This window comes from Bombus vancouverensis, chromosome 12, assembly GCF_051014615.1.
Source record: "Bombus vancouverensis nearcticus chromosome 12, iyBomVanc1_principal, whole genome shotgun sequence".
NCBI lineage: Eukaryota > Metazoa > Arthropoda > Insecta > Hymenoptera > Apidae > Bombus > Bombus vancouverensis.
In genome coordinates, this window is record NC_134922.1 from 8,450,108 (window position 1) to 8,477,290 (window position 27,183).

At 40.1% G+C, this 27,183-nt stretch overlaps 1 protein-coding gene across 1 annotated transcript in view; it reads left to right on the forward strand.

Annotated features, from left to right (window-relative positions):
• Positions 1-744: 744 nt before the first annotated feature.
• The window catches only part of LOC117155209 (uncharacterized), a 34,824-nt gene continuing 8,385 nt past the window's right edge, over positions 745-27,183 (forward strand). Inside the window, exon 1 of the mRNA XM_033330931.2 lies at positions 745-910. Coding sequence (XP_033186822.1) covers positions 894-910 — 17 coding nt within the window. The 5' untranslated portion in view covers positions 745-893. The remainder of the gene's footprint in view (positions 911-27,183) is intronic.

Consider the following 27,183-nt stretch of genomic DNA (forward strand, 5'->3'; position numbering starts at 1 on the left):
GGAGGAAAGACTCTTAAACTCATTTACTCGGAAGATTTAATTGGAACAATATCTTAATTCATGATCGTAATATCTTCGAGATCCCTAATTTTATGAAATCTGTGAGATTTTCCAATTAAAGATAAGAATGTTATAAGTTTCTTTTTTCAAGTTCCACGCTTTGTATTTGAATAATTATGTTTCTCATTAGCGCGGTCTAGACGTTTTTAAAGCTTGTTTGCTTTAAAGACATCGGGCTTACCTTTGAATAATATTCTAATTTCTACTTTCATTCTACATTCAGCTGGCAGTAGTTTTGCAACTTCTGATAGTCAGAATTTTCGATTAGACAATTTTTATTTCAAATATGACACATAGACAGTTCTACATTCTCAAAATTTCTGATAGTCGATCATCTCAACATCACCTTAGCTTTTATTTAATTGTCATCAAAGTACACAATTCTACCGCGCTTACGCACGAATATCTTTAAATTCTTCAGATAATATTTTTGTAAAACGCTGGAGGGATCTGACACTTTCGTCGTGTTTGCGCGCAAGGTAGCGATATGTACGCGACGACGCATCTACAAAAGTCAAAAGTCACCGGAGACTTGTGTTTACCAATCTTAATTAGGGATAAAACGAAAGGGTTGAAAACGGTAGGGTCGCGAGTTGACAAGAATCGGCTTTTCGAATGCGACTTCGGGCGTCTTCGGTGGTTACCGACACTCTTCGTACTACTCTTAACTCGTGCTCCTGCTGCCTCCACTCAGTCGTTGTCGCGCGCTCGTTTGGTTTGGTTCGGGTATTAATGGTGCTTCAACATTCACAAGAGAACTTGACGATCCAGGCCCAATATAAAGGAGCTTGTGCTTGACCTGCATTTCATTCAAAAAGAAATACCGTCGCAGCATGTGCTCGATCGCAAGGTAAGATTCGTTTGATAAACTTTCTCTTTCAAATATAAATATCTGCTAGTTCTTCGGTTTATTCCTATGAAACATCACTTGTACACATTTTTTTTCGATTATGAATATTTGGTAATTCAAGTCTTAAGTTTTCTTTACGTATTGTGGGCAAAAATGTTCCAGAACAACGTGGAACGTTTTCGCTAGACGTAGCAAGTGATTCCCGTTGTTCGAGGAAACGACGAATCGAGCCACTTCCTGTCTCGATCTTCCAAATTTCCTTTGACCACGTTCGTGTCTCGATAAGATACGCGTTTCGACTCTTCTTTCCACGTATTTCGATCGGACAGGATATCGCGTGGAATTTTTGGGGTCTAAACCACGAACGTGCTTTGTGACGCGTTGTCAAAGAATTAACTCGAAGTTCATTCAGTGGCGGACGGTCGAGGGAGGAGTAGTTTTCTCCTGTCGAGCAGGAAATATCGAAAATCCATAATGGCCGGGTAGCGTCATAAATCTTGGGGTCTTCTCTTGGATTTCCCCGATCAGTTTTAACGCCGTAACAATGGTCTATCTTTGCTCCTGTTTGATCATCGAAATATATATTGATTGGCTCGTCCGGTCGCGTTTCGAAAGGCTCTTTCCACCCTCCTTCTTCATTTTTTCTCTTACCCTTTCTTTTTCGACTTTATCCGGCAACCGAGAGAAGCGAACTGGAGAAAGCAGCAGCAAATATTTAAGGATAGTCTCTTTTCGATTGAATTTGTTGTAGGCCACGACGAACGGCGCCGTAGCCTCTATCCCAGCTCGGTCAATATTGACTCTGGCTCGAGCCAAAGCCCATCGTAATAAATTATTGACTTCATGGAAGCAGAGTAGAAGCACGAAGGTCCTGCAGTGATCTGCATTAATCGTTAAGTATCCTTCCTTTATGGCAATACATTTGATAGAAGGATAGGGAAATTATACAGGACGCGTAAATCATTTTTACGACGGGATTATCGTCATCGCGCAGGACGAGGCAGTCACGAATATTGATAGCGACACAGGGATTGATTGGACTGGAAAATAGTGGGTGCGTTGAGTGCGTTATGCCCCAGTTTGACGTACCATATTTCTGAAAAAATTCGCAGGATGATTTTACCAGACTAAATCAGAGATTCGCTGAAATACGCCCGTTGTTGGTATAATATGATTTCACTTTACTAGGACCTTTGCATATCTTTCTCATCAGAGATATCTGTTAAGTAATAATGTTCACTTTAACCTCGTTGCTTACTGTTTCATTCATCTTTCCAGAGCTTTTTATCAAAATATGCAAAAGTAAGTATTCAACAATTTGGTCTATGATCATTGCCAGACATGATGCTGTTTATGTATTTATAGGATATTTAAACGCATAAAATGTATGATATGCAAAAATATACAGGATACTGAAAGTGAAGTATCCATTATGACATTTGAAGGATGAGACAAACGTAGGTTTAGTTTTTCTAGTTATGCTTATAAAAATATGATTTTGCATCAATTAAGTTGTAGCTGATTAAATCAACGTAACGTTATACTTCAGTAGCAGAGAACGAATTTAATCAGGTACTGAACGTTTCTGAATATCCATTTGCAAACTATATAACTCGCGCTCCAATGAGCATCTATAGTATGGTGTAATTGACTTGCCGGTGGAAATTCCAGGCGTTCGATCGAAACTCGTTACGAGTTGAAAATGGGGTAGTTAAATTTTCATAAGTGTATCGTAATTTAAGGCTCGTCTTGAAGGTGTAAGTGCACTGTGCACTTTTTCTGTTAGTTCGTCGGCACTCGATACGCGATTCGGAGGGGTCGCCCACGCAGTAAAACACGTATACACACGTATACGAGCACGAGCTCACCACACACCGTGTGCTCCTTGTTTCTCTTCTGTGTGCCGGCGATTTACGGTAAGGGCACCGTCTGCTTTGTGTGTTAGTCACCGACCATAGGGGGTGAAAGAGACTGGCAGGACTCTGTTCTAGTAGAGGGGAAAGAAAAAAAAACGAAGCAAAAGAAAGAAAAGGTGGCACACGCGTATACGATCGAACGTGTTTAACACGTATGCTGTAAATTGGATTTTCATTGCTGAATCTTCAGTACCTGCAATGTTCTTACGGAGTAATTATTGTAGCGAAGCTTTTTGCGTATTTTACATGCGCTCTTTCAATATGAATATGAATTATTAACTCTATAAGATTTGATGGATTCATGTTTCCAATAATAGAATCACTCGCTAATATGTGTTACACGTTGTATCGTTAGAAATATAAGATCTAGTGCTGATTACGTTTCAATGATGAGAACTGTAAGATGGAAATCTCGCAATCTTTATACCTGCATGCATATGTTATTAGATATCTAATAAGTATGTCAAATAGCATAGCGTTAACCTTGCAAAATTGCAACACAGTGCTAATTGTATCACTGATTTGCATCCATAACAGTGTTATTCAGTAGCAATATCTGCGTAGTAAATATTATGAAACTGTTTTGCTATTTGAAAATCTCTTTATTATTTTCAGGATAGTCAAGTTAATCGTTGAACTAGTGCGCTAAATAAAAAAAAGATTCTTCTAAATTGATACCAAGACTGTTAACATTATATGTCTAATTTTTTATTGGATTTACTACGTAATGGGCTTTATTATTTATTAGGCTTTAAATTTGTGGCCTTTTATCCCCATAAGAAGCTAGTAAATGCTGCTTCTAGTTATTAAATACACTAGGTTGTACATTTTGATAACATGCATATAGATACTATTACTACAAGTCTAAAAAAGTATCTGAATACCTATGAATGATAATATATGTACCTTTCAAAAGTCACACTGATCAACTCTATAAATCGAAAAGTACAAACGATGGTGATACGAACGCTGTGTTTCAGATTTACCATTTAGGTAATCTTCTTCCAATGAATTCGCTTATGAAAATAACCTGTTTCTTGACTCTTGTAAATTGTTCCTTGAGAAATGAATTTTAATCGTGTACTTGCGCGATGAAATTAAGAGAATTAATTGGCTTCTGAGAAAGTCGTATACAACAGATTATACACTAACGATTAGTGTATCTTCATAGTGTTAAGATGTACGGCTTATTTCATCATAGATCATTACATCGAGAATAGGTTCTTCGGCTCCATTCTCGTTTCCTCTTCGTTCCTCTTGCTCTTTCGCGGATTCTCTTGTTCCCGCGATGATTTTCTTAATTGCGCTTAACCAGCCTGCTTAGTCAACTGAATCGATTCGAAGGCTACCATTCCGAGAAGAATAGTTGCCGCTCTGGTAATTGATTGGAGAAAGAAACGGGAATGGATGATTGCGGTTGAAGGTGGGAATCGGTGAGCCGTTAACGTTGGCAACAAACGAGGCGGCGTTTGTCCACTCTGTTTGTAATTACTTGTTCTACTTGGATCGATCTGGTCGATCGCCGATCACGAGCAGGATACACTTGAATCGAACGTGCAATTATCAGGAGATAGCGTTGATCGGCTGTTCCACACTATAAAATAAGATTGTTACCTTTGCGTCTGAGGTAGAATAACCAAAAAGTAAGATCGACTTATTCTCTCGTTTGCCTTTCAAACTTTATAACCTTCCAATCCGAAAAACTCACGACGATATCCTTAAAACTATTTAGATTCTTAAAATATGAAAATCATAATCGTGTATCCAAGTCATTTGTGGTTAACGTTAGGTGATCATAATATGTAGAGTTTCTTCTTTTTTATGTGAAACTTCAAATCGAATTTAAACAGGTTTCATCGAGAATTAGCCTGGTACACGCATACTTAAATTTTCAAATTTGATTTTCTTGAGAAGCAAGTTTCAAATGAAAAGATTTTACTGCGTACTTCCGATTTATTTTCACGTATAATAAGATATAGAATTAGCATAAGCTCCCATCGATTATGTATTCGTATTCAACCAGGAATTAGTCAAGTACGCGCGTTCAATAAATTTTCAAATTAAAGACTTCTATAGGTATCGAAAACGAAGCTACGTATAAATCCTATAAACTATCATTCCATATTTCTGACGTGTTTTTTATATTACCCGAGAAACTAACCACTTTCCTCTTGCACTACGATTTTCGATACATCGTAAAACCTCTTATGCCCACTAGAATTCATTAGAATAGGTCGAATAATTGGCATGTGCCGATACAACGAGCAAACATTCGATATTAGCCATTTGAAGACTCATTTAACCACAGGTTTCTCGTATATTTACCAAAAGAACGACGGAGAAAAGGAACAGCGATGGGCGTAAAAATAACACGATCTTCGAAACGGTCGTACGTGTTTGCTCGCACAGGCTACAATCATTTCCAGGCGACGCGGCAGGTCTATTTGTTGAGAGACCCTCGCTTCCATTTGTATAGGAAAGGAGAATCGAGAATAGAAAGAGAGAGAAGTTTTAGGGTGGCAGAGTTCGATTGGGACACGCGATATATTACGTGCTCGGCACGTACGTGCTGACTGCTTCGTACATAAGTAGACATAGGCATAAATAGCAGCATACGATGCGTGTGCAAACGATCTGTGTACACGCCGTCGAAACGAGAAAGTATCGGGGAAGGGAATACCTCGATGAAGGAGAGAGACGACGAGACATGCGAGTAACGCGAGCATGCACGTTTTAACGATTTCTATGGTTCTAATTCTTCTATTTCTTTTCACTTACCTTCCTGGTTCAAGGGAGTCGAAAGAGCGAGAGGAGTCCCTCTCGAGGCTGTAAACGGCCTTTAGTGGCGAGTGATCTTACCCTTTGATTCTCGGAATCGTTCTCCCCGTCGTCAATTCTTTTTCTCGGACAGAGTCAACCGACGAACACGCTCAGTTTCTTTTCTCTGGCTATTAGCATGATGAGGAACGCGTTTCCTTCGTTCGAAACTTGATAAGACCGGTGATTGGTATTGTCAGTTTAACCACTGCGCAGGTAACTGGATATACTGGTATCCATTCGTGCATTTCTTTTACCTACTAAAAGATTTGCACCAATAAAGAGACAGTATCTAAATAGCGTTTATCAGATGATGGCTTCACATAAAAATATACAAATTTATTACCTCGAATGTTAGTTGACTACAAATCTGTAGCATGCTTGAAAAAAAAATGGTTTGACTTTGCTTCTCGTCGACTTACTCAAATTACCGGAAAGTGAAAATACCATCTTATTGCAGCAGACCCTTCGATTGGAAAGCGAAATTATTGGAAGCGAGCAGGTGTTTGCGATCGTCTGACTGGATATCCACGATTCGTTTTCGACTGTTTTACTCTGTGATGTCTTTGTTTCCATTGTCAATGAATTTTCCAGTTTTCCTTGCCGATGGATTTCTGGCTTATTCTTTATCGATTGATAATTGAAAGATTTGCAGTAACAAGGAGACAGCTGCAATATTTAAATCATATTTATTGGATAAGGAAAGAGGTAGGAGTTCCATATTCAAAAGTGTAAATGTTTATTGGAAACTACTACTGGAGAGTGGAACTGTTCCCTTCGTATCCCATTCTTTGAATATCTTTACATTGAAAATTGTATAAAAGTTTAAAATATAAAGATTGGAATTTAATTATACGCTTGTTGGATTAGTAAGGATTAATCAACAGATACATATTCAAGTAGGACGTTAGATGTCTGTGATTCAACGTCTTGCGTATCGTGTGAGCGATTGCGCCAGGAATTTCTTGACAGACGTTAAGTACATACACTCGAGGTTTGAGAAGAGTGAAGGTTACGAAGTCATGTCTTTGAGAGAAATTGGACACCTTAGACGTCTCGTGGCAGTACTTCCCTCTTTCCCATGAACCGGAGTCAAGCAGTGATTACTGCCAATTAGTGTAAAGTAAACCGGGGAGTGTATGCTCCGAAACAGCATGAAGTTGCAAGTAGAGGAGTCTTTCGGTACGAAACGAATCGCAAATAACAGGTTGAGGCTGCGATCCCTGCTACCTTTGAGCGATAAAAAAATTATATAGTAGCAAGGATTATCTCTGCTTTCGAAGTTGAATATAATTTAAGCCAGATGTTGCTATTCTTTAGCTGCATTGTCCAAGAATTCAGTTAGATATGTCCCCGCCTTTGTAAAATTCTATTTATTGTTCATAATTAATTGTTATATATTTATCTATAGCCCTTTTATTATTAGATACTTGTAGAATATTTTTAGTAAACAGGGGGTAGACAGTAGAGAGCAAACTCACAGCTTCAAACTAAAAAAAAGCAAAAAGAAAGCAGATTGAATATTAACATGATGAATTTAAATGAAGCTATTAGGATAGTAAGCAAGCAACCCCAGAAAAGCGAAACAATATGGGTTGCCCGTGAACTTGACAGTGATTTTCTTATGGTAATCGGTTTCACCCCTCGAATAGGGGTTGGTATCGATGAATCTGTCAATAATATAGTCGTACATGCTCGGTTCAGCATTAAATTTTATTTCGAATATAAATCACGAAATAGCTGTGTGTATACTTGCAAGTGCATTAAGAGGAAACATGAGAAGCGGTAGGAATTCAGTATGAAGTTTGATAGGCCGTAAATACTATGGGTACATCCTTATGATGAATCTGTCCGTTATTGCATAGGCTAGAACTATATAATACTCGTGCTGTTAAAGGAACATCAATAAAATGATTTTGTAGTAATTTTTTATCGTTTCTATCAGATAATATTAATAATTGTTATTACTCCTCGTAATTTTATGTATTTATGAAGAAACGATAATAAACATAAAATATTTCTCAAAAATATAAATGTATTATAAAAAATATACATCATCTTTTTGCAGCAGAAGTACTTAATACCTATACTTACTCTAATCGATACAATACCGTATCTTTTTTAAACAAATAATTGCACCGATGATTAAGATATTTGAACATACCGTTTACAACAGCGCATCCCTATCTGTACGCATAAAGCAATGGTGGCACGTATTGTATAATTTTATCCTATACAATAAGTCAAAGTTTCTGAAACCAGACACGGTTTATTTCTTTCTTCGTCTTGTATAGAATTCCGTTTTATGCCGTAAAGGTGGCGATCGTGCGCGGATTCGGAAAATTCAAGAAACTTCTATCCAGGCTATAGTTACGGTACACAGCATCCTTTAGCGAATATAGTGACATAATAGGCAAACGTCCAGGCCGATGCACCGTTATGCAGAATGGTGCTGAGGTCAAAGAGCCGGCACGGATGGGAGGGAAGAACTGGAGTCTGGGATGCGTTCGGAGTGCATCGGATATGCTCGTTCGGCTGGTTCACTCATGAATATTTGAAGAGCCGAGAGATCATGGGATACTCTGAAGTGTGTCTGAGCAAAATTTCGCGCCGCAAAACAAAGCTTCTCGGTCGTGAGATCTCTCCATCGGATCACGAAGCTCCTTGCGTATATGTATAGCGTATATGAGTCCGGAGTTCATTTGGGCAACAGCGAACAACAATCTCTGTAATAAAACGTAGCAAAAAGGAGAAGTACAGAGAATTGTAGAGGATGAAAAGGCGGGCTATTTATGCCCGTTTAATTCCACTTGTAATTATACCATAGCATTTGAGATAACTGCGATTTGTTTTTACTAGTATGAAAATAAAATGGAAAGTTAACTCTGTAACTCTGATTTCTAAGATTCTTATCTTCCGCGATGAAAAGAATGAAAAAAGTATTGTTTTATTAACTTTTCCCTAGAAAATGACTACAACGCACGTTAGATCGTTGTGCAATATTAAAAATTGAATAACGTTGTCACTGAACGTTGTCCTCTTCTTAAAACACATCTCGAGTTTGCACCGAATCGATTAAAATTTCATTCTCGTTACGGTATAAAACATCGATAATTTGATGCTACGTTACGAGACGCTACGACAATTCCTTTTCACTTGTTATGCATTATGCAACCGCGGTTTCGAAATCGCGTTGAAAACGCGCTGCTCGTGTTATACCAGCGGCGAAACCCGTTTCGCTGGCGTTTCAATCTTGGCCATTGACACTGACCTAATAAGGGTTAAATGGATTGTTCCTGAATGTCCATTGAACGCAGCACGCGTCTCCATTGGGGTGTTTGCCATGTATGCACGCATTTAAATCGCAGTGCACGTTGCCGTTATCATCGTTGGGGGGCGTGTAATGAATCCCCCAGAGGATATCTTTCACGACTGTTAACGATTGATCGATAAATTTCTGTCATCGACACACACGCTCCAATATGGAAACCAGGTGTCGTTCTACGGTCCACATATCTCTTTAACCGATCGTATTTTATGGCATTTTATTCTTTGAACGACTTTTTCACAACGATGCAACTAATGATTAGAAAAGATCAAGTTATTTCACGATGTTTGATTCAAAATGCTTCAAACGAGTAAATTACATTCCTATAAAGCTTGCGTGGTAATATTTCCACAGTACAGAGAGAATATGCACGTTTCCATTGGGAATGGAAATTATACATTCAAGCGGCGTCGGTAGTCGCCAATCGGCTTCTTCCTTTTCACTTACCGCTATGCAGTTACTTTTGCGCATAATCGACTGTGCCCGGTATCCTTTTCATTATTCCGCTGTGGAACATCGTAAATACCTAAAAAGGAATAAACGCGATCCGCGCTCGCCGCACTTAACACGCCCAGCCCGGTGAAATAATATCTCGCGAGGAAGTCGGGCTATCGTAAAATCTAACGTATCGTTGGAGGTTAAAATTTATCCAGGAATTGAATGGAAACTACGAATAAAGGGGTCTAATTTGGTATATTTCGGGAGGAAGTGATTTTTAAATTGCGCTGTTTCGTAAATTTCGGACACCTTCTCGGTACACTGTTCTGTAAATTGCAGACACAGCTTCTTGTGTTCAACATTACACGCCTACCGGATGAAATATCTGCAATCTGTGTATACTAAAACAATCGTCAGGGACTGTATCGTCAGTATGGTAGAACGATACTTTACTGTTACAGACTACCAGACAGAACAAAATTGAAGAGATAAGTCGTACGAAATCACATCGTAATTTCACAAATTATATTTGACAAGATTAATTACTAAATGTAATACATATGTATATAGCCTAGAATAGGTTACTCTCACTAATATGGTAGAAATTATTTAGGAGAAAAATTATTCACACGATAGAGTACCGATTTGAAACATTTCTTTGTTCATCGCTATAATTCAAATTTGTTCAAAATGTGCTGTATACCCTTATTCAAGGTTTCCATTCAATTTTCCGAACGTCTCGTATATACCTGCCTCTTATTAAACGTCTGGTCCCTGGTGCATCGTTGGAGAAAATTTTTTCGTCGATTTACGACGGTTTCGCACGTGACCAGCATTCGCCTGTCTCTCTATCCGTCGATCCCGCTCCCGACATCGGTAAATCACGTTTCTTTCGTTTTGTTTCCGCGAGAGCCACTTGCAATTGGGACGTTTCATGCGGGAGGGCGGCACACTCTCTCTTTTAGGGGAGAACGAAGAGACGAATAAAGGGAGCCACGCCAGAAGTACTCCTCAAAATAATTGATTGTCCTAGAGGCAATCGCTGCGGATATTTGAGGTTAGTGGAATGAATGTTGCGCCTGCTGTGAACGATATGCGTTGTGTGTTGATTCACTTGCATTCGTTCTGGTGCATAGTGATCATAACACTTGAGTGAATTGTGTAGAATGATTTAGAAGAGTTAACTCTCTGCTTTGTAGTATCGTATCGTAGTACATTCATACTACGAATTGTAGTTAGAGAATTTGGTTTCAATTGTAACTTCAACTTCATTTTTTTACAACTTAATTACATCCTGAGTGCTCGAAGTTCGAACAGACGAGACTGGAAAACCGCATGAAATATATACAATATGAGGAATACGAAGAATTTCTATTCCTTTATCTTTACATCTTCGCGAACATATCATACAATAGAAAAAAAGCAAGTACTTACTCCCATTACATCTTACCAGAACACGAAGAACGACTTTAAATGATTTTTTCGCGTTATTGGATTATCGTGAGAGCACGGAGCGACGTGATTTTGAGTATCAGATCGGTGAACGATCACTAAGGTAACTGCTAGAAAAATCGCGAAGGAACTAATTCGATTACACGAACGAGGAACGGCGACCGCACAGAGAGAAAGGGAATCCATCCATGAAATGAGGGTGAAATTTTACGATCGAGGTACCACGGTCGGTTACGAAACGTTCCCATGATCGGTAATAGTTAATTTATTAGACGAAGTTATGGTAACGGTTGTTGGATCATCAGGCTCGACGATCAGCTGTGCCACTGTTAATTAATCGACGAAAGTGATTAGTTGATAGGCACTGATTTTCTTAAAAATCGCGGTTCGCGCATTTGCGACCGGTTACCTGTACGCTGTATGCTGTACACGTGAACGTAGCCAGATTAATGACCAGGGCCTATTAAGTGAGATTGACGAGCGTAAGTTTAACGGTAACCGTTTGACGCGTGAAAAAAGAAGCCAGGCATCGTTGCATTACTCAACGCGAAAATTAACCAGTCCTGTTTTACGCCCTTCCTGTCCAGTACCGCGATTACGCAATAAAAAGAGCCACGATCATTTCCTTGGCTCGGGTTAACGCGCTCGATGCGTGCCACGTTCGCGCTCTTCCACGTCGACGGCTGTTTACTCGAACGATGTTTAATGATTCCGTCAGTCATTACGCCGTCCGTCTCGAGAGAATAATATTTGTATAACTGGAATTACGCAGCTCGTTAAAATTCAACGGAAGGCACCGTACCGTGTAAACTACTAAACGGAACTGCACCCAGGTGCAAGGTTATCAATGTGTAATTTACATAAGGTGAAAATTTTGCGAAGTAAAATGTGTTTGGAGTTAAAACAATCATATTTGAGTGTCACGGAATCGACACCCAAAGAAACGTGGGGATTTAAACAATTAGGTAGTTAGTTCACAGTTAATGAACTTTACACGATATCATAATCAATTATTAATTATCGAAACAAATATATTATCATGTTTTTGTAAATGAGACCTAATCCACTGAAAAGAATAATTTTAAGAAAAATGAATTCGTTTATCGTTTAGTTGGTCGTTCTTCAAAAACACGCTGACAAATCTATGGTTTCTCGCATAAGTGAATTCTATAAACATTAATGTCTCCTTAAACACGAACAGATCTCAAATATTTGAAATAATAATTAGAATTTACAGATACTCCGTTTGCAAATGAAATACCGTTGAACATAAGGCAAATTTTGTTGCATCATATGAAACATGAGAACACTACCACATTGGTCGACTACCTTATTCTCGAGAATTTAGTCAACGATCTCGCCATAGTTTCACTCTTAGCAAATTTGGGAACGATATACCACGTTGTGTGATAAAATTAAATAAAGTTAATTGTAAATGGAAACATTACACGCGGCTTTCGTTTCGTAATCGTTGTCAAAAATTTCAGAGCATGTGCAACGTTCATCGATTTTTTCCTTCTTCGATTATTACGAGGGATCATTATATAATGCTTGGTACGTGGCGTGTCGCGTACATGCTCCGCAGAGTACTTGAAGCCGGGCCTAATGCTTCGAAAATTTGGCGGGGGAAAAAAGGGTCGTTTACGCGGAGTATACACCGCCATACGCGTCCAATTATCGGTGGTAACGCCGTTTTCGGCTTTGCCTCACCCCTCACCCCTCTGTCAAGCTTTTTTTCGCTCCGAATTTCTTCTCCCTCCGTTTGCACGAAACATGTAATCAAAGTTTACTGCCGAAGATACGTAATGACAGGGTTAGTGCTAGCGCGGAATTAACGATCTGGGAATGGAGGTTTGGGGCAGCGCACAAATTTCGTGGCCTTGCAATTACGTTTCACGTGCCCTTCCGCCATAAAGGCGAACCGACTGACGTAATTCGCGAGCTTTTACTCTCATCTTTTATTCCGTAATCGCCGCCATCGATCTTTATTTTCGTCGGCATCTCGCCGAGCCAGTAGAGAACCGGGCAAATCGAGTCAATTACGCTGCCTCTTGCCGATCTTACTTTATCATGAACGACTCGATTAACATCCCGGTTGTTACGCAATCCGACGATGAGACAACGTACGTTTGCTCGGAGTTTCTTTTTTTGCCAGTTATATTAGACTCGATTCGAGGCTAAGATCGTCACAGCATCCGCGATTCGGTATAATTCGACGATTCAAAGAGAAGTATAAATGGCTTTTGTTGATCGTGATTGGTCGGAATAAAGCTGGTTTCAGCTGGTGGCTAAGGTGAAGCTAGACTTTCGAAAGTCCTGTGCCTCGTTTTTCTCCACGTGATGGCTGAATGGGGCTCGCATTAGGTCCTGCGGCAGGAAGGCCTCTCTTACCGACGAGGGTAAGAGAGAAGAAAAGAAAGCAAAAGGGAGGATGCTTGAGACAAATGGAGGGGGCGGGGATGGAAATAAGGGAAAAAAGAACAGGCAGCGGATGTTTCGGACGCGGATGGTTGCTTTAAGTTCAGCCCCTATACATATTCTCTTCTTCTTTCTCCCGAACGATGGTATTCCTTTCGATTCCTTTTACTTCGAACCGACCACACAGTCTCTTTCTCTTCGCCTCTTTGTTTCTCGCTTCTGTCCATTGTTTCCACGTCTTACTGGCTCGCGAATCGATTCATCGCGCGCGCTCTTCTCCCTGGCCGTGAGATCGAATCGGTGGTCGGTCGAGCCACCGCGTCGCGATTCGCCGCATTCTTTCCTGCAACCAACCGCGCGTGTAGGTGTTAAGTATCAGAGACTCTCTCTCGCAGGTATACACCTCGAAGGAACGATTCTTCGCGGTTCTAGTCGTGATCCCATGCCGGAGGATACGTTTTGAAAGGAACTCGAGCCGAAGAATGCGTCGCACGTGTCTTACGTTCAATAAGGAAGTATCACTATGGCTATGGGAATGGTTAGAAGATAGAATAGGGTGGATCGTACCGGCGGGGAATTGGATTTTCAGGTTTAATCTAGCAGCATCTACGGATCGGTTAACAGGTGCTCCATTATGGAGCGTTTCCAATCCCGTTTTCGCCTATCCGCTCCCGGGGACAATAATTTCCAGTTAAATCTTCCGCTATTATGAGGGTCAGGTAGCGGCACGTGCTATTTTGGAGGCGTAATATATAGGAGGACCAAGAGGTGTAATTTTAGGAGTTTGATGATAAATTTAGAACGGCCCACCAGTTGATGTCTCACTTGTCTTGAGATACTTAGCGATAGCTGCAGCGATAAATGGGTGCTCCTTTGTGGAATGGGAATTGCCGGAATCTGGATAAAAGAAAAGCACCGACTATACATATATTCTGATAATACGATGTATCGTGTCAACATAATTTACTATAGCAGGGATTTATAAAAGGGCTTAGCTCTGAAAAGAATTTTAGGAAAGATATATGTACGATCATTTTGAAAAGTATGTATCCAATAAATTATTTTAAATTAACTAAATATTTCGTATTCAGTTTTTAAGATATGTATAATCGTTCGATATAGATTATGTTTTATCTTCAAACGATGAGTTCACAACTGTGGAGTAAAGTACAAAGTATTCGTTGAACGTAGATCGCGAATTTTTTTTTTTTCACTGGCGTATAATTTTATGCAAAATATTACATATGTATTTGAAATAGATTGAATACATAATATGATACATTTGTGTGTAACTGTAGTAGAAGCTTTTAAAGAACACGGTTAATTTAGTTCTTAGAAGCTAATTGAAGATACAGAAGATGGAAATTCAGATTTTAAAGAGTTTCTCAATAAAGCGATGAGTAATCTGAAACAAATTAAACTATCATCTGCTTAGCATAGTTTCAGGATTCAGTCTTATCAAGCGGCTAGTTATCTCGTATACACTGGTAATATTTTTCATGGTATCTCTCGTGCTTTAATCGATTAAGGAAACGCGAACATTCGAATCGCGCCAGGAGACACATAAAACGCGCGTTAAATTTTCTTATAATGTCATAAAAAAAAATAGCAACCGCCTCTAAGGAAATAAAAACGACGTTATATTATCTACCAAATAACTCTCGAAGATATTTTTGAACTTCATTAGTTCTATTTTCGCTGTTTCCTTGTATCTTCTTGCTTCTCGTTCATTCTATGGTTTCTTTCGTTGCTCCGGGACATCGAACGATGCTTGAGACTTTTATAGAGTTTATACGCCTTCCACGGGAGATATTCCAGGTACAACCCGTTCTGCTTCCTGTTCTTCCATTCTCTAGATTCTAGATTGTTGTTCCACGATTTCTTGAAAAGGCTTGTCGACGTTGCTCGGTTTTCTTCGATTAAATCGTCAAAGTCAAACTGTACGGAACTCGACACCACGGAGCAAATTGAGTTAGTCTCGGGCGCTTTACATAAGAAGATATTCGTGGAGGATACGTAAGTGATTTAGTTTCTAATTGTGCAGTTCGAGGTCTCGTGAGAAAATGAGGTTTCTTTATACTGCCCTCCTTACCTTGCTTCAAGGGAAAAAGACTTGGGAAGTTTTAAATATTTCTACCTATCTTAAAAAAAGAAGAAAGATGTTGAATAAGACATGTTAAACAAGGAGACCAGTAAAATATACGGTGGCCAAGAAACCGCACGAGTTTAAAGATTTTATCTTCTCGAACAGGAAATCGTACAGCTGTAGCAACCAAAAATCTTGTACTCCCACGATGGATAAATTGCCTGAATTTCTATGAATTTCTGCCAGAAACACGTGTTTCATTCGTAAAAGTTGAATCGCACGCAAGTTGTGTAATCCACCAGTAAGACTATACAGCCTTGTGCGATCAATGCAACAGAATGATACACGAATACACATGGAAAAACTAAATTTCCCTAGTATACAATGAACTATATACCACCGAGGTAACTTGACTTCCTTATCATCCCTCGTACGATCCATTGCTGGGATACTTCTATTAATTACACGTGGCTGGTAAAAATTCCTGGTATTTCATTGGCCGCGTCGAGAAAGTGTTTGGAACGAGCTGTCGTACATTGAAATTCCTGGCTTTGTGGAACGAAAGTGCATTCCCCTGGTTCTTTCTTCGCTTTCAGCATTCCTATCGGATCGCTGTTCTGTCACTCGTCGGAGGGAATCATCGGTGTCTGAATAGCGTCGAATGGTCGTTCGAGGAACTCGATCCTGGCCAGCAGTCGAGCGAGAAAACGGAAGCTCTTCTCGCAGAGAAGGAAAAAATAGAACTGACACGAGAACGAGATTCCTGGGATCGTTGCTGCTTCCTCGTTTTATCGACCCAGCCCGACCACATCAGATTCCGTTAACAGTGTCGCCGGTTCTCGATGCACCTCTGGCGATTATTGATATGGAAAGGCTTTTGCCTTCCACTACACGCAATATTCCCTTCACGCGCGAACGATCTTTTTTCTACCTTTCCTTCTATGCATCCCCTAGACTTTGCTCATAGCGAAGTTAGCAAGCGTGAACCTCCTCTTCACGATGCTTCGCAGTTTGACAGTGTAATTCAGGAAATAATTGTTTTTTATCGTCAAAACTTCATAGACGTGTAGTGGTTTGTAATTTTTTACGTAAGCTTTCTATAGACACTTTGTACTTTTTATAAGAGATAAATATTACCAGCTGTATTAGGTATAATATTTAAACTTTAATATTACAGCGTATTCGAATTTTTCTGGGATTATCGCTATAAAAGGAACTAAAGATTAGATACTAAATATCCTACGCTATCAAAGATGAAATAATTGCCAGCTGGTAATGATTCGTCCTTTTTTCCGTGACAGAATCTACCATCGAAACGAAACGTTATGAAAGGATTGACGCGAGAAGTACCGTTGTGAGATATTATAATACATGATAATCGTTAATGTGATCGAATGAAAAGAAGCAGTGGTTTGAAATTTAGAAAGGTGAGACGACGAGGAACGTGTTTACGCCAGATGTACGCGAAGGAATCCTGTGGCGCAGGTGCTAGGAGAGAATTTTGAGAACCACTGTTACTCCGTTACTCGTACAAGAAGACACTTCCTTAGTAGTCTCGGAGCCGAAGTGGAGCCAATTACAAGAGTTGCGCCAAGAGTCTCGTTGCCTCGGAGCCGATCGTCTGGCGAACAAACTTGCTTCGCCAATTGCTCGCGCCAACGCTTTGACAAATTCTCTCGGCACGGAATTATCTTGTTCACTGAACAAGTACAATAGAATCGACGATCGTCTCGCGATTGTTCCGTAATTAATAGTCGATCGTCGATTAATAACGTCTTTCTACCGTGTCGTTATCCGTATCGTTGAACGCCGTGTTGGGAGCTTTGGTTTATCATCCGGTCGTATTAATTGCTTGCAATTAGCTAATTAGCGAATCGTAGGTCCTATAAGTGCTTAACTACGCCAATTAACGTGCTCACCGATGCAGTAGGAGAGGATGAATAATGCCGGATGAAAAAAATGCTCCGGTATCTGATACCTGGTTAAGTAACAGGTTCCTCGAAACGTTCAGGATGTTACACACGCTGGATGAATGCGTCAGATACAACGACGATAGATACTGCGGGCTCTTATAGAGCAGAGAAGGGAGAAAAGGCTACGTGACCAAAACAATGGCCCCCATAGACTGGGTCTCTTCGTAAGACACAGTCGTGTATTGTTTGACATTCAGTGTATCCCCTTATTTTCCATCCTATCCTCGTTTCTTTCAAACTCTCTATATAGTCTCGTCTTTCTTTTCTTTCAGATCTTTTTCTTTTCGATCGTGTTTCAGGTTTCTTCCTTATTTTCCTCTTTTCCCCTTTTCTTATTTCGTTTCGTTTCGTCGTTTCCACGCTTTCTTTTCTTTAGGAAACTACAGGGTCTCTATCGTATATCGCTTTTGATAGAAGCAATATCGGTATATTTTCCATCGAGCGACCACTTGCTCCCTTTGAAGTCTTGGAAGCCGTAGATTCGCGCCCAAGTTCTCGATACGACGTTTCGAGCCACTCCAACCAGCTCTATTGTGCCTGTTTAGGGTGCGCCAGCTTCGGGTAAATTACCTTCAGGGGTTTCTCTTCAAGGAACTCGTGTTTCTTAATGATAGCTTAATTTCGTGCCGTTTGGGGTGCGCCTTTTTTCCACGGAATCAGAGGGTAAATCGAGCTGTATATTATATTTCAAGTATCGAAGGGAACTCGCCGCGATCAATCTCTGCTTCCGTTCTCGGAATATTAATCGATAATTTAATAGGAATTCCTAGGGGAGGTTTTAAGCGTATCTGTCTGTTGGACTGTTTAGGGGAAGCTTTCCTTTAGTAGTTATTGAAACTTGGTTTTAATAAGATTGTCTTTTATATGCGTAAATAGAATCTTAGTTAAATATGTATTTATTTCATAATATCAATTTAATTATAATAGAAACACATCGGAAAAATACACGAATAAGTCACATTTATAGAAAAGCAGTTTTAAGATTCACCAATCGTCAATCAATTTCATATTATCAAAATTGTATTTACATTTGGTTCTGGAACTAAATAGGTGATTTTTCAATTTCTTAACAATTTTTTAAACGTTGCACGATATTACAATATCGAAGAATATTGTTTGTCTTTAGCCTTCATAAAACTTGATCAATTTATCAGCTACTGTTTAAAAATATGTAGTGAAATAAGTGTAAAGTGTAGAGAAATAAAGTAAAGTGTAAGAGAGTCAAAGAATAACCACATTTTAAGGTAACGGACAGAGATGATAGAGGATTTTTTTAATTGGAAGATACGCCATAATAAAATTATACTCGTCTTCGAGAAACGTTCAAAGGCAAGTCTGCATATGTCAAGTGGCAGTAATTGATGTCAGTGAAACCCCTCCGTACGTACACATGCGATGTTCTCGAGAAGCGTGCGACGCGGGTGGTGCGGAATCTAATGGCGAGATATACGTTTATGGCTGGTGAATTTACGATCGATGTAAATGCGGAGGGAGGCCCTGTCCCTCTCGAGCTCCTTCTTCCGCAGGATCGTTGTTTGCAATTCGCCGCACGTCACTTTCACGGCAGACAGGGTCTAAAGGCTCCTTTATCGCTTGAGATTCGACGTAGATATCGTCGTCGATATTATCGTCCAGGATATCATACTACATCTTCACGACTCTGTTAATCAAATTATTATGGAATCTTGCCGATCATCACTACGATACACTCCTCGTAAACAAATTACTTGGGAATTTCGATTTTTATGCACATGCGTTTTTTCTTCTGATAGCTATCTTTTTAAACACTTTTTCCAATATTTTATAAATAGCTGTTGCTTTGTAAAAATCAAATGTCTTAAAATTTGAAATTATTCATTTTTTGACAGATCGTTGAAATCTGGATAAGAAACATTAAGATAAACTGTATTTTACAAATTTTGGATATTTCGAATATACAACACTGGCTACAATTATTCTTCACAAGCGAACTGATAATTAGAAGTACATAAATTTTATAAGTTTTATAAGCTTTTACTTCTTGCTTGCTTAGCTGCTGCGATCCTTAATAGGTAATACGATGGTCAACTAGACTTCCTTTAGATTTTGAATTTTAAAGAACAAGCATAAGACTGATATTTATTTGTTAGTAAATCTGCAACTTGCACCATTCACAAATATTCACACTATGTGTACAATAGCGAATACCTTTCTTCTTCTTCGATATCCCAAAGAAGAAAAAAGGTGTTGGCCATTATACTGTAACAAACGAACATAAAACTGCATAACCAATTAGTTCTACGGAAAGTCATAACCGTAGATGTCGCGATCACATAACGTTAAGTTTATGTTCCAACAATTTCATTATCCATATTTTCCGTGTATCTTTCTTTCTTCCAAGCAATATCTTAGTCAGTGAGGTTGAACACGCAGAAGAGGTAGTTTTGGTCGCGTTACCCGGCGTTCGCCCATGAAACGAAATACATATTCCGGGATTCGTGGCACGTAGTTGGAAAGCACAATCCGTGACCGCCGGATGCTTTCAGACGGTTTTCCACGTAGCGAACAATTTTACATGACGAATAAGTCGGCGGTTGGTGAGTTGCATGCCTAGTCTCGATAGTAAATCTTTGTCGCATCCGACGAAGGAAAAGTTTGGAGAGCTTGCATTTCTCGTACATTACACTATAGGAAATTTATTTCTGCCATCAACCAAATGACCGAGCTAATGAACTTCTCTCCCTTCCTCTTTACGATTCTACATCGAATTTCATAGTCCGTCGAATATTCGCGCGAAATTCAATTAAACGTTTGATTTATCGCCAAGTGTGCCTGTGTTCATTCCTTCGTGCCCTTTCCAATCTTCTGAAGTTGCAACGAAGCCTCGTGTATCGAACTTGCTTTAATCCTTTGCGAGACTAATGGGACAATATGTCTTGAAGCAACTTTTCCAACGACTGCTGGCTTGTTAGAATTTTCCTCTCTTCAATGAGGTCTGTGGAAACGTAGAATATGTAGGCAAATGAGATTGCACATTTCGTTTGAAAAATCAGATTCGCAGTATTCGCGTGTTCTGGCATAATATAGGTATTTCAATTACATGTTACAATAATTTTCTCCTTTCTATATCACGCATAAAATTCTCTACTTCTTTCTTTTAATGCGTTTTCTTTGAGTACGGGTTTCACAGTAGTGCCTAGAAGATCCATGTCTCTGCATTTGACGTATTGCATTTAACCTGCATCTGACATACCGCATTTAACTTGCATTCGACATATCTAGTTAGTTATTTTTATACCGCTTGTGTTTTTGTGCATCATCTCTAATGTGATGTCTAGGAAAGCTTTCAAAGTTTCACAGTAGCCGCGGTTCTTTGTCCCTGTATCATACATTTAACATATCTGCTTCCTTATTTTTATATCACTTGTGTTTCTGTATATTACGCCTAGTGTGGCGCCTAGTAAGAGCTTTCATGAATCTATAATATACGCTGTGAAACAGCTTTTGTATTCTGATAAAGTTAACCGTAAGAAGTACCATAAAAAGATGGTCATTTCTTCCTGATTCTTGAATTACGACTTGGAGAACCGGGAAGAGATCGACTTACAAAAACGTCTGCATGCAGAGGACACGATCGACTTTTCCATCTCTTCCTATTGCCTCTCCTCTTTTTGTCTCCATCTTTATACGACTTCTTGGCAATGCGTGCGGATTTAATGGGCCGTAAGGGAGGGTTCACGCTATATAAGGCGACGTCTGCGCTACGTAGAATCGATGATGCTCTCCCACGGTGCGTATTCTTACTTCTTTTTTCTTCCCTCTCATTCCTCCCACTTTCATTCTCCCTCGTTTCTCGACTCATTAATCAATGCTGGCGTAAAATTACTCTTCATTTCTGATAGCGACCTTGTTAATAGCAGAGAAGCACGATCGATCAGCGCAGATCGTCACCTGATTAGGGTAGATCCATCGTAACAAGCCGCATCGAGGAGAGCCCTTAATAGGTTTCCCGAGCACGAGGATGCCTTTTCCCGACGCTAATCACTGCTAGATACCTTTCCCGGTTACTATCCTTTCGCGATACACGGAAAGCCACCAGAACTCTAACCAGTTACCAGCGAACATCGTTTCTTTTGGATTTGTAACGTTGTTACGTTCTTGACCGTAGGTCTTGTGGCAAGAGCGGTTGTTTGAATCGAAATTTATGTACGTATCTTCGGCCGTCGTTGAGAGAACTATCCCGACCATGCCTTCGAACAATTCCAATTATATGGAGAGTTGCCGACCGCCAGTCTTCTCGTCAATTGTCACAGCTGAGTCGATACCCCTACGGACCACAACGTTCGTTAATGCGTTTTCTCGAAAAGGGGATGCGATTCTGCTCATGGACATTAGACCGAGTCTCTCGATTCGCCACCGATGTCCAACGAAATACGTGGAAATCTTGAATTCTCTCCAGAACGATCGAACCGGTTGTCGACCGGTTTGCCGTTTAAAATATATAGATCCTGTCTACGAGCAAAGGGGAAGAATTCTCATTTTGCTTATGTTTGGCAGATGACGAGAACGTACAGTGAACTCGTGACATACTTTGGTCACGGTCACGGTTACCTCGATCGTTATTTTACCGAAAGCACATAAAGATGGTCGAGGTATTTTCAAGGACGTTGCATAGAGAAACGGTGAAAGAGGCAGCTGGGTGATTTACAGACGTCGCGGCGGCTCGATGCGATGCAGTTCTCGGCGGAATCGCGATCTCTCGCGTGGGTAGAAACTATCGCGAGAATTATTTCACGACGTAGCTCCGCTCGACCCCGCGACACCGACATAATTGAAAACTGGTGAAACGACGGTCCAAGAATTTGCATGATAATTCCATCCCCTTTGCTGCTTGTGATTTATGTCAGCCGTTTAGATGGAGAATGCTCGCGTGAGTTTTGCATACCGGAGAAGTAACGTCGCCTAGGGTAGATTCTAGCTGGTGACTTCGATGACTCGCGAAGCCCAGTTGCGACTTTAGAAGAATTCTTTTGTGTGTTCATTGTCAGCTTCACGGAGGTATTTTGGCTTTAGGGAAGAGAAAAATCCAAATGAAAGTTTGCGATTTATTGGTCAATGACAAATTCGTGTAGAACAATTTTGGGATAGACGGATGGTTGTTAGAATTCTCCTTATGTAATTTAGGTCTTAATAGCAGTTGTAAAAGTTATTTGATTTTTGTATTTGTTCTAAAATTGCAAAATTCCAAAGGAGGATTAATTGGTGAATTATTGCGCAAAAGCACCCGGATAACGAATAGTTTTCTAATCATTCCTAAGTATAACCTCGCCTTCTGTTACGTCGGGCGGCCCTCTACCTAGACCAGGCCATACACCGCGGGCCAGACGGAAACCAGATGTCCGCTCATCCTTACTGCGTACACTCAATAGTCTTAAGGATCCATCGTAAATCTAAGGAATTTGCTAGCTAAGATCCTTCAGATCGAACAAATATCGTTTTTCCAAATTATACTCTAAAAACTATTGTCTACTACGGCTTGACAGGGGAAAGTTAGTTTTTCTTATGTACGATGCTTCCCACTAGCAACTTTCTGTCGAGGGCGGCTAAGACCCTTCCTAGTCCACCAACCTTCGTTTATCCAATCAGAAGCAATGTATACTGCCCTCACTTTCCTGACCAAAAATGTCACGAACAAATCCGATGCTTCCGTGCGCTAGACACACCCATTGCTAGCTTTCCTTCGACACAGCATCGTCACTGTAACTTTACTTCTTCTACAACGCTAGGAAAGTCAACATGTCAAAAACGGATTAGTCAACTATAACAAAACTCCAAGAGCCTTGCTCTATCATCAACGAATATTGTGCCAGTGTATCGCATCTCTATACGCTAACTCATTGTCGACGATATATATTATAAGCAACGGTGTAACTTAAGTGGAAAAAATATATAATTTATAACTCTGTGAATCACAGTGTTATACCCTCTCAACCACCCCTATTATCTTAACGGAAATCAGGGGATCGATCAACTCGTGGTGTCGATTATCATAATCGTAACGGGAATTTACGACTCCCGTTGATGTCTGTCTTCGCGATTGCGTCTCCCCGCGATTGGTCGAAAATACACCTTCTGTAAATATCCTAATACGTACAAACAGGGATGTAAATCCGTGATTCTACAAGATGGTCGGCGAAAAATCATCATGGTTCGCTACCCATACGAAGTGCATCACGAAGAGGTTAAGGTTAGAGGATCTATTCCACAGTCGGAAGGAAGAAGTTAATCGCTATAAAATGTTAGCCCGGCGCAGTCCAAACAAATTCGGTGCATTGAGATTTATGGACAGCACGTCCGCCTGTTTCCCTAGCCGATGCACGAACGCGCAGCGCCGTGTTCGCATATGAGTACGTGCACGTTCGAAACCATGCTCGAACGGAAACCAATAAATTATTTCAGTCACGTTGAATCGAAGCTGAATTCCACCGTAGCACGCATTTACCGATCACTGTCATTTGCCTGTGGCGAGCCGCTTCCACTTGGACATCTATCAAACCGCGATCGCAATTAATTTTTTACACGTTGCCCCGTGTGATTACGGGTCGTCGGTGATAATAGGTTGTCTGTGATTGCACGAGTCACAGGAAGAGGACGGTTTCTAATAGACACACGAGAGCCATTGGTACTCACACACAGCGACGACGTACCTGGTCTCCCGATACTTTGTAACAATCAAGCACTTTTCCGGCCATGGTTATTCCGTGGTGAATAATGGCGATTCATCTTCATTGACTCGCGATTGCCTTCATCGTTTCTTGTATTCATTCGGTTCTTTTGCTTGATCTGGTTAGATAGTAAATTGTATCAAGATGAAGCAGCGTAAAATCGCTTATCCATCGCACGAAATCCTTAACTAGCTTTCGATGGCATGCGTCGCGGTTTCGATAAGAACTAGACAGCTGACCAAGCCGCGGATCAGGGTAATTTGCCACGATCGAACGATCCACGCGAAGCTATTCGATCCTATTACCTTTATAACCTGTGTTTCTTGCTTAATCTCGTCACGTGCGTACGAATGATTTAGTATTTATTTGGAAATGCTGCGTATCTCCTATCGAAATTACAGCCAGCACGCGGAATTCCGCGCGATAACACGTAACTCGCATTACCGCGATATATATCTTGGATCTTGCCCCATGCAGTACGCTTCGAATCATCCTAATCTCCGTTTTCGAGGATTTTATCGCACCCTGTTCTTCGTTCCATCGCTTTTCTCCTTTTTTTTTGATTGTGCATGCGTACTACGACCGCTGAAAAGTATAGGGACACTTGCTTCATTTTGTTTTTAACGTAATCTAATTTAATTACAGAAACAGATAGAAAAACTTTATTAGAGCTGATATATAGGATATTATGTCGATATGCGGTAAAAGAATCGACATGTGTAAATATTAAACATTATGATACATTTTTGTCTTTTATAAACATAGAAGTTTTTTTAAAATTGTTAGAGCTATGGTTAGAGGGTGGTTCTAAGAATAATGTTTCAAACATTTGGACACTTCAAGTCGAATATATTTAATTTTCATATATCGTTGATAAAGTTTAAAGTAAATAATTAAAATTTCATATGATATACATCTGTTGCTTCCACAAGAATTGATTATTTAGGGGTCGTATAATAGGAGTCTATTGATTTTTTCTCCTGCATATAATTTCTCGTTTATGTAGTAGTGGTCCACGTTCAAATAAGTGGATTCGACTAGCAAGAGATCGGGTATTCGCTAAAATTTGGTTTAAATAAGTGGAATTTATGCAAACGGAGTTCTACTGCATTGTTAATCGAGCAAAGTATCACATATTTATGAACAGCAGTGTAGAAGCATGGCTTTCTACGACACGCGTGTGGCTGTGTCTGATTGATCATGTGAGCTTGAGCCTCACGCGCGAGCACGTGTGCCGTTCGCACGAACTCCACGACGAGGGTGCACACTCGATACGAGCCTCGTGGACACGAGTCGGAGTCTTTGTAGTCGACTATGGTCAGCCTCTCTGCACCGAAGATCACCAAGGTGAACAAACTCCTTTGTCCTCTCTCTCTATCTTTATCACTCTTACACGCTTTTGTTTCTCCGTCGTGCCACGGATTAATACTCTGTCGGGACCACCGAATGATTCTCTCTCAACCACGGGATTAACACGGCCACGGTACGCGCCGCCGACGAGCGTGAAACCGCGTTCTCGTGTCGATGACGAACATCGTCGTGGTTTATAGTCTGTTTCACGCATCGCCATGGAATCTTGCGAATTATACTCGAAGTTTTTACTCGACCTGCAAGTATACAGCTGGTCGAACGCATTAATTTCACAGCTTGATAATTACACGCGGTAAGGTTTCGAGAAATCTACGAGTTAAGCCGGAGATCCACCAAAAAGCTAGGCGGATGATCTATGCTATGCTAAGTTTCATTAAATACGTCTTATTTATAGCAAAAATTAAGCTACGCTATGCGTATTTGGTTCAATAGTTGAGGACAAAAATAAGTAGACAGTGGATATCAATGAAATTTCGTTTATCGCATATACGTATAATGGATAAATCTTACATAGATGACACTAGGATTAGTTTGATTGAACTCCATTTATACTACTTCCATTACCTGTCCAATCACTTTTGTCCTCGAATGTACATATTGAAGGAGATATTTGTAAACTTGGTCATAGGTTCAGTTTAGCTTCCCAGTGAATCTCCGGCTTTACACTTCCTCCCGAGTTAAGCTCTGTCAGTATAATCGGAAGGAAACCACCAGAGTCCGAGAAAAGGAACGTCCTTTTCACGAACTCGGCATTTCTGGAACGGAGAGGCGGCTGGGAATCTCTCTTGCTAAACTCTCCAGGAATCTGAAATATCCAATGGAGCAAAAAGTCGTTTCCTGGGACGAATCGTTCTCGTTTCACATAGTTTGCTACCGTAAAATCGAAGTTCTGAAATCGTACCCCGGGGCGTTTCTCCCTGTAGACTGTGGCTGAGCAATTAGTCCATCCGTGTAGCCTGAAATCACGAGATTAAACTCGGTTCACAGTGAGGTTGACAGTGAATGAATGACAAGGGACCTCGTTGCTTGTTCAGGGATAACTCGTTACCGTTTTATAGTCGGTTAGACGAAACATCTCGATGGATACAGCAGAAAGTTACACTCTTGATCCTAAATCTTACGATAATGAAGTAAAGCTGAAAGATCATCAGGAAATTATTACTTTAAATCTATTCATTTCGATCTAACCTCGCTTCGGCAATTTGATCAATTATGTGTAATAAAATTAAATTCTTTTTACTCGTTCACATCCGCCGCAATTACTGCCTTGATCAGTTTTAGTACTTCTATAATTAGTTCACTGCTATATGTATTCGATTCTTCAGTCAGAAGAAAGTGATTCCTGTATAATTATCAGCAATTTTACCAGTATGTTCAGTTTATTCGTCAGAACATTAAGTGAAAGTAAATACATAATTATTAATTCATTATCTTTTTGTAACTCTTGGAAATAGTATTTGCACTAAATCAAAATACAAAGCATGTATTCACAATTATTTGAGGCTGCTTAAGTAGCTACAAAAACAAGACGAAAATGTGCTATAATACATTTTCTAAGAGCTACTATCCTTCTCCATACTTGATCAGCGTAGCTTTCATATCTTGATAAGTTAGGACTCGCGACGCGTATCAAGAATGGCTCGCGTGGATGCGTTGCATCAACTCGAGCGAGTCATTCAAGGCGAGATGAAGGAAACGCGGGACGTGTACGGGTGGCGAGTTGGCTTTTCTCGCAGTCGAATGTTAACTCGACCAAGACAGAAATTACAG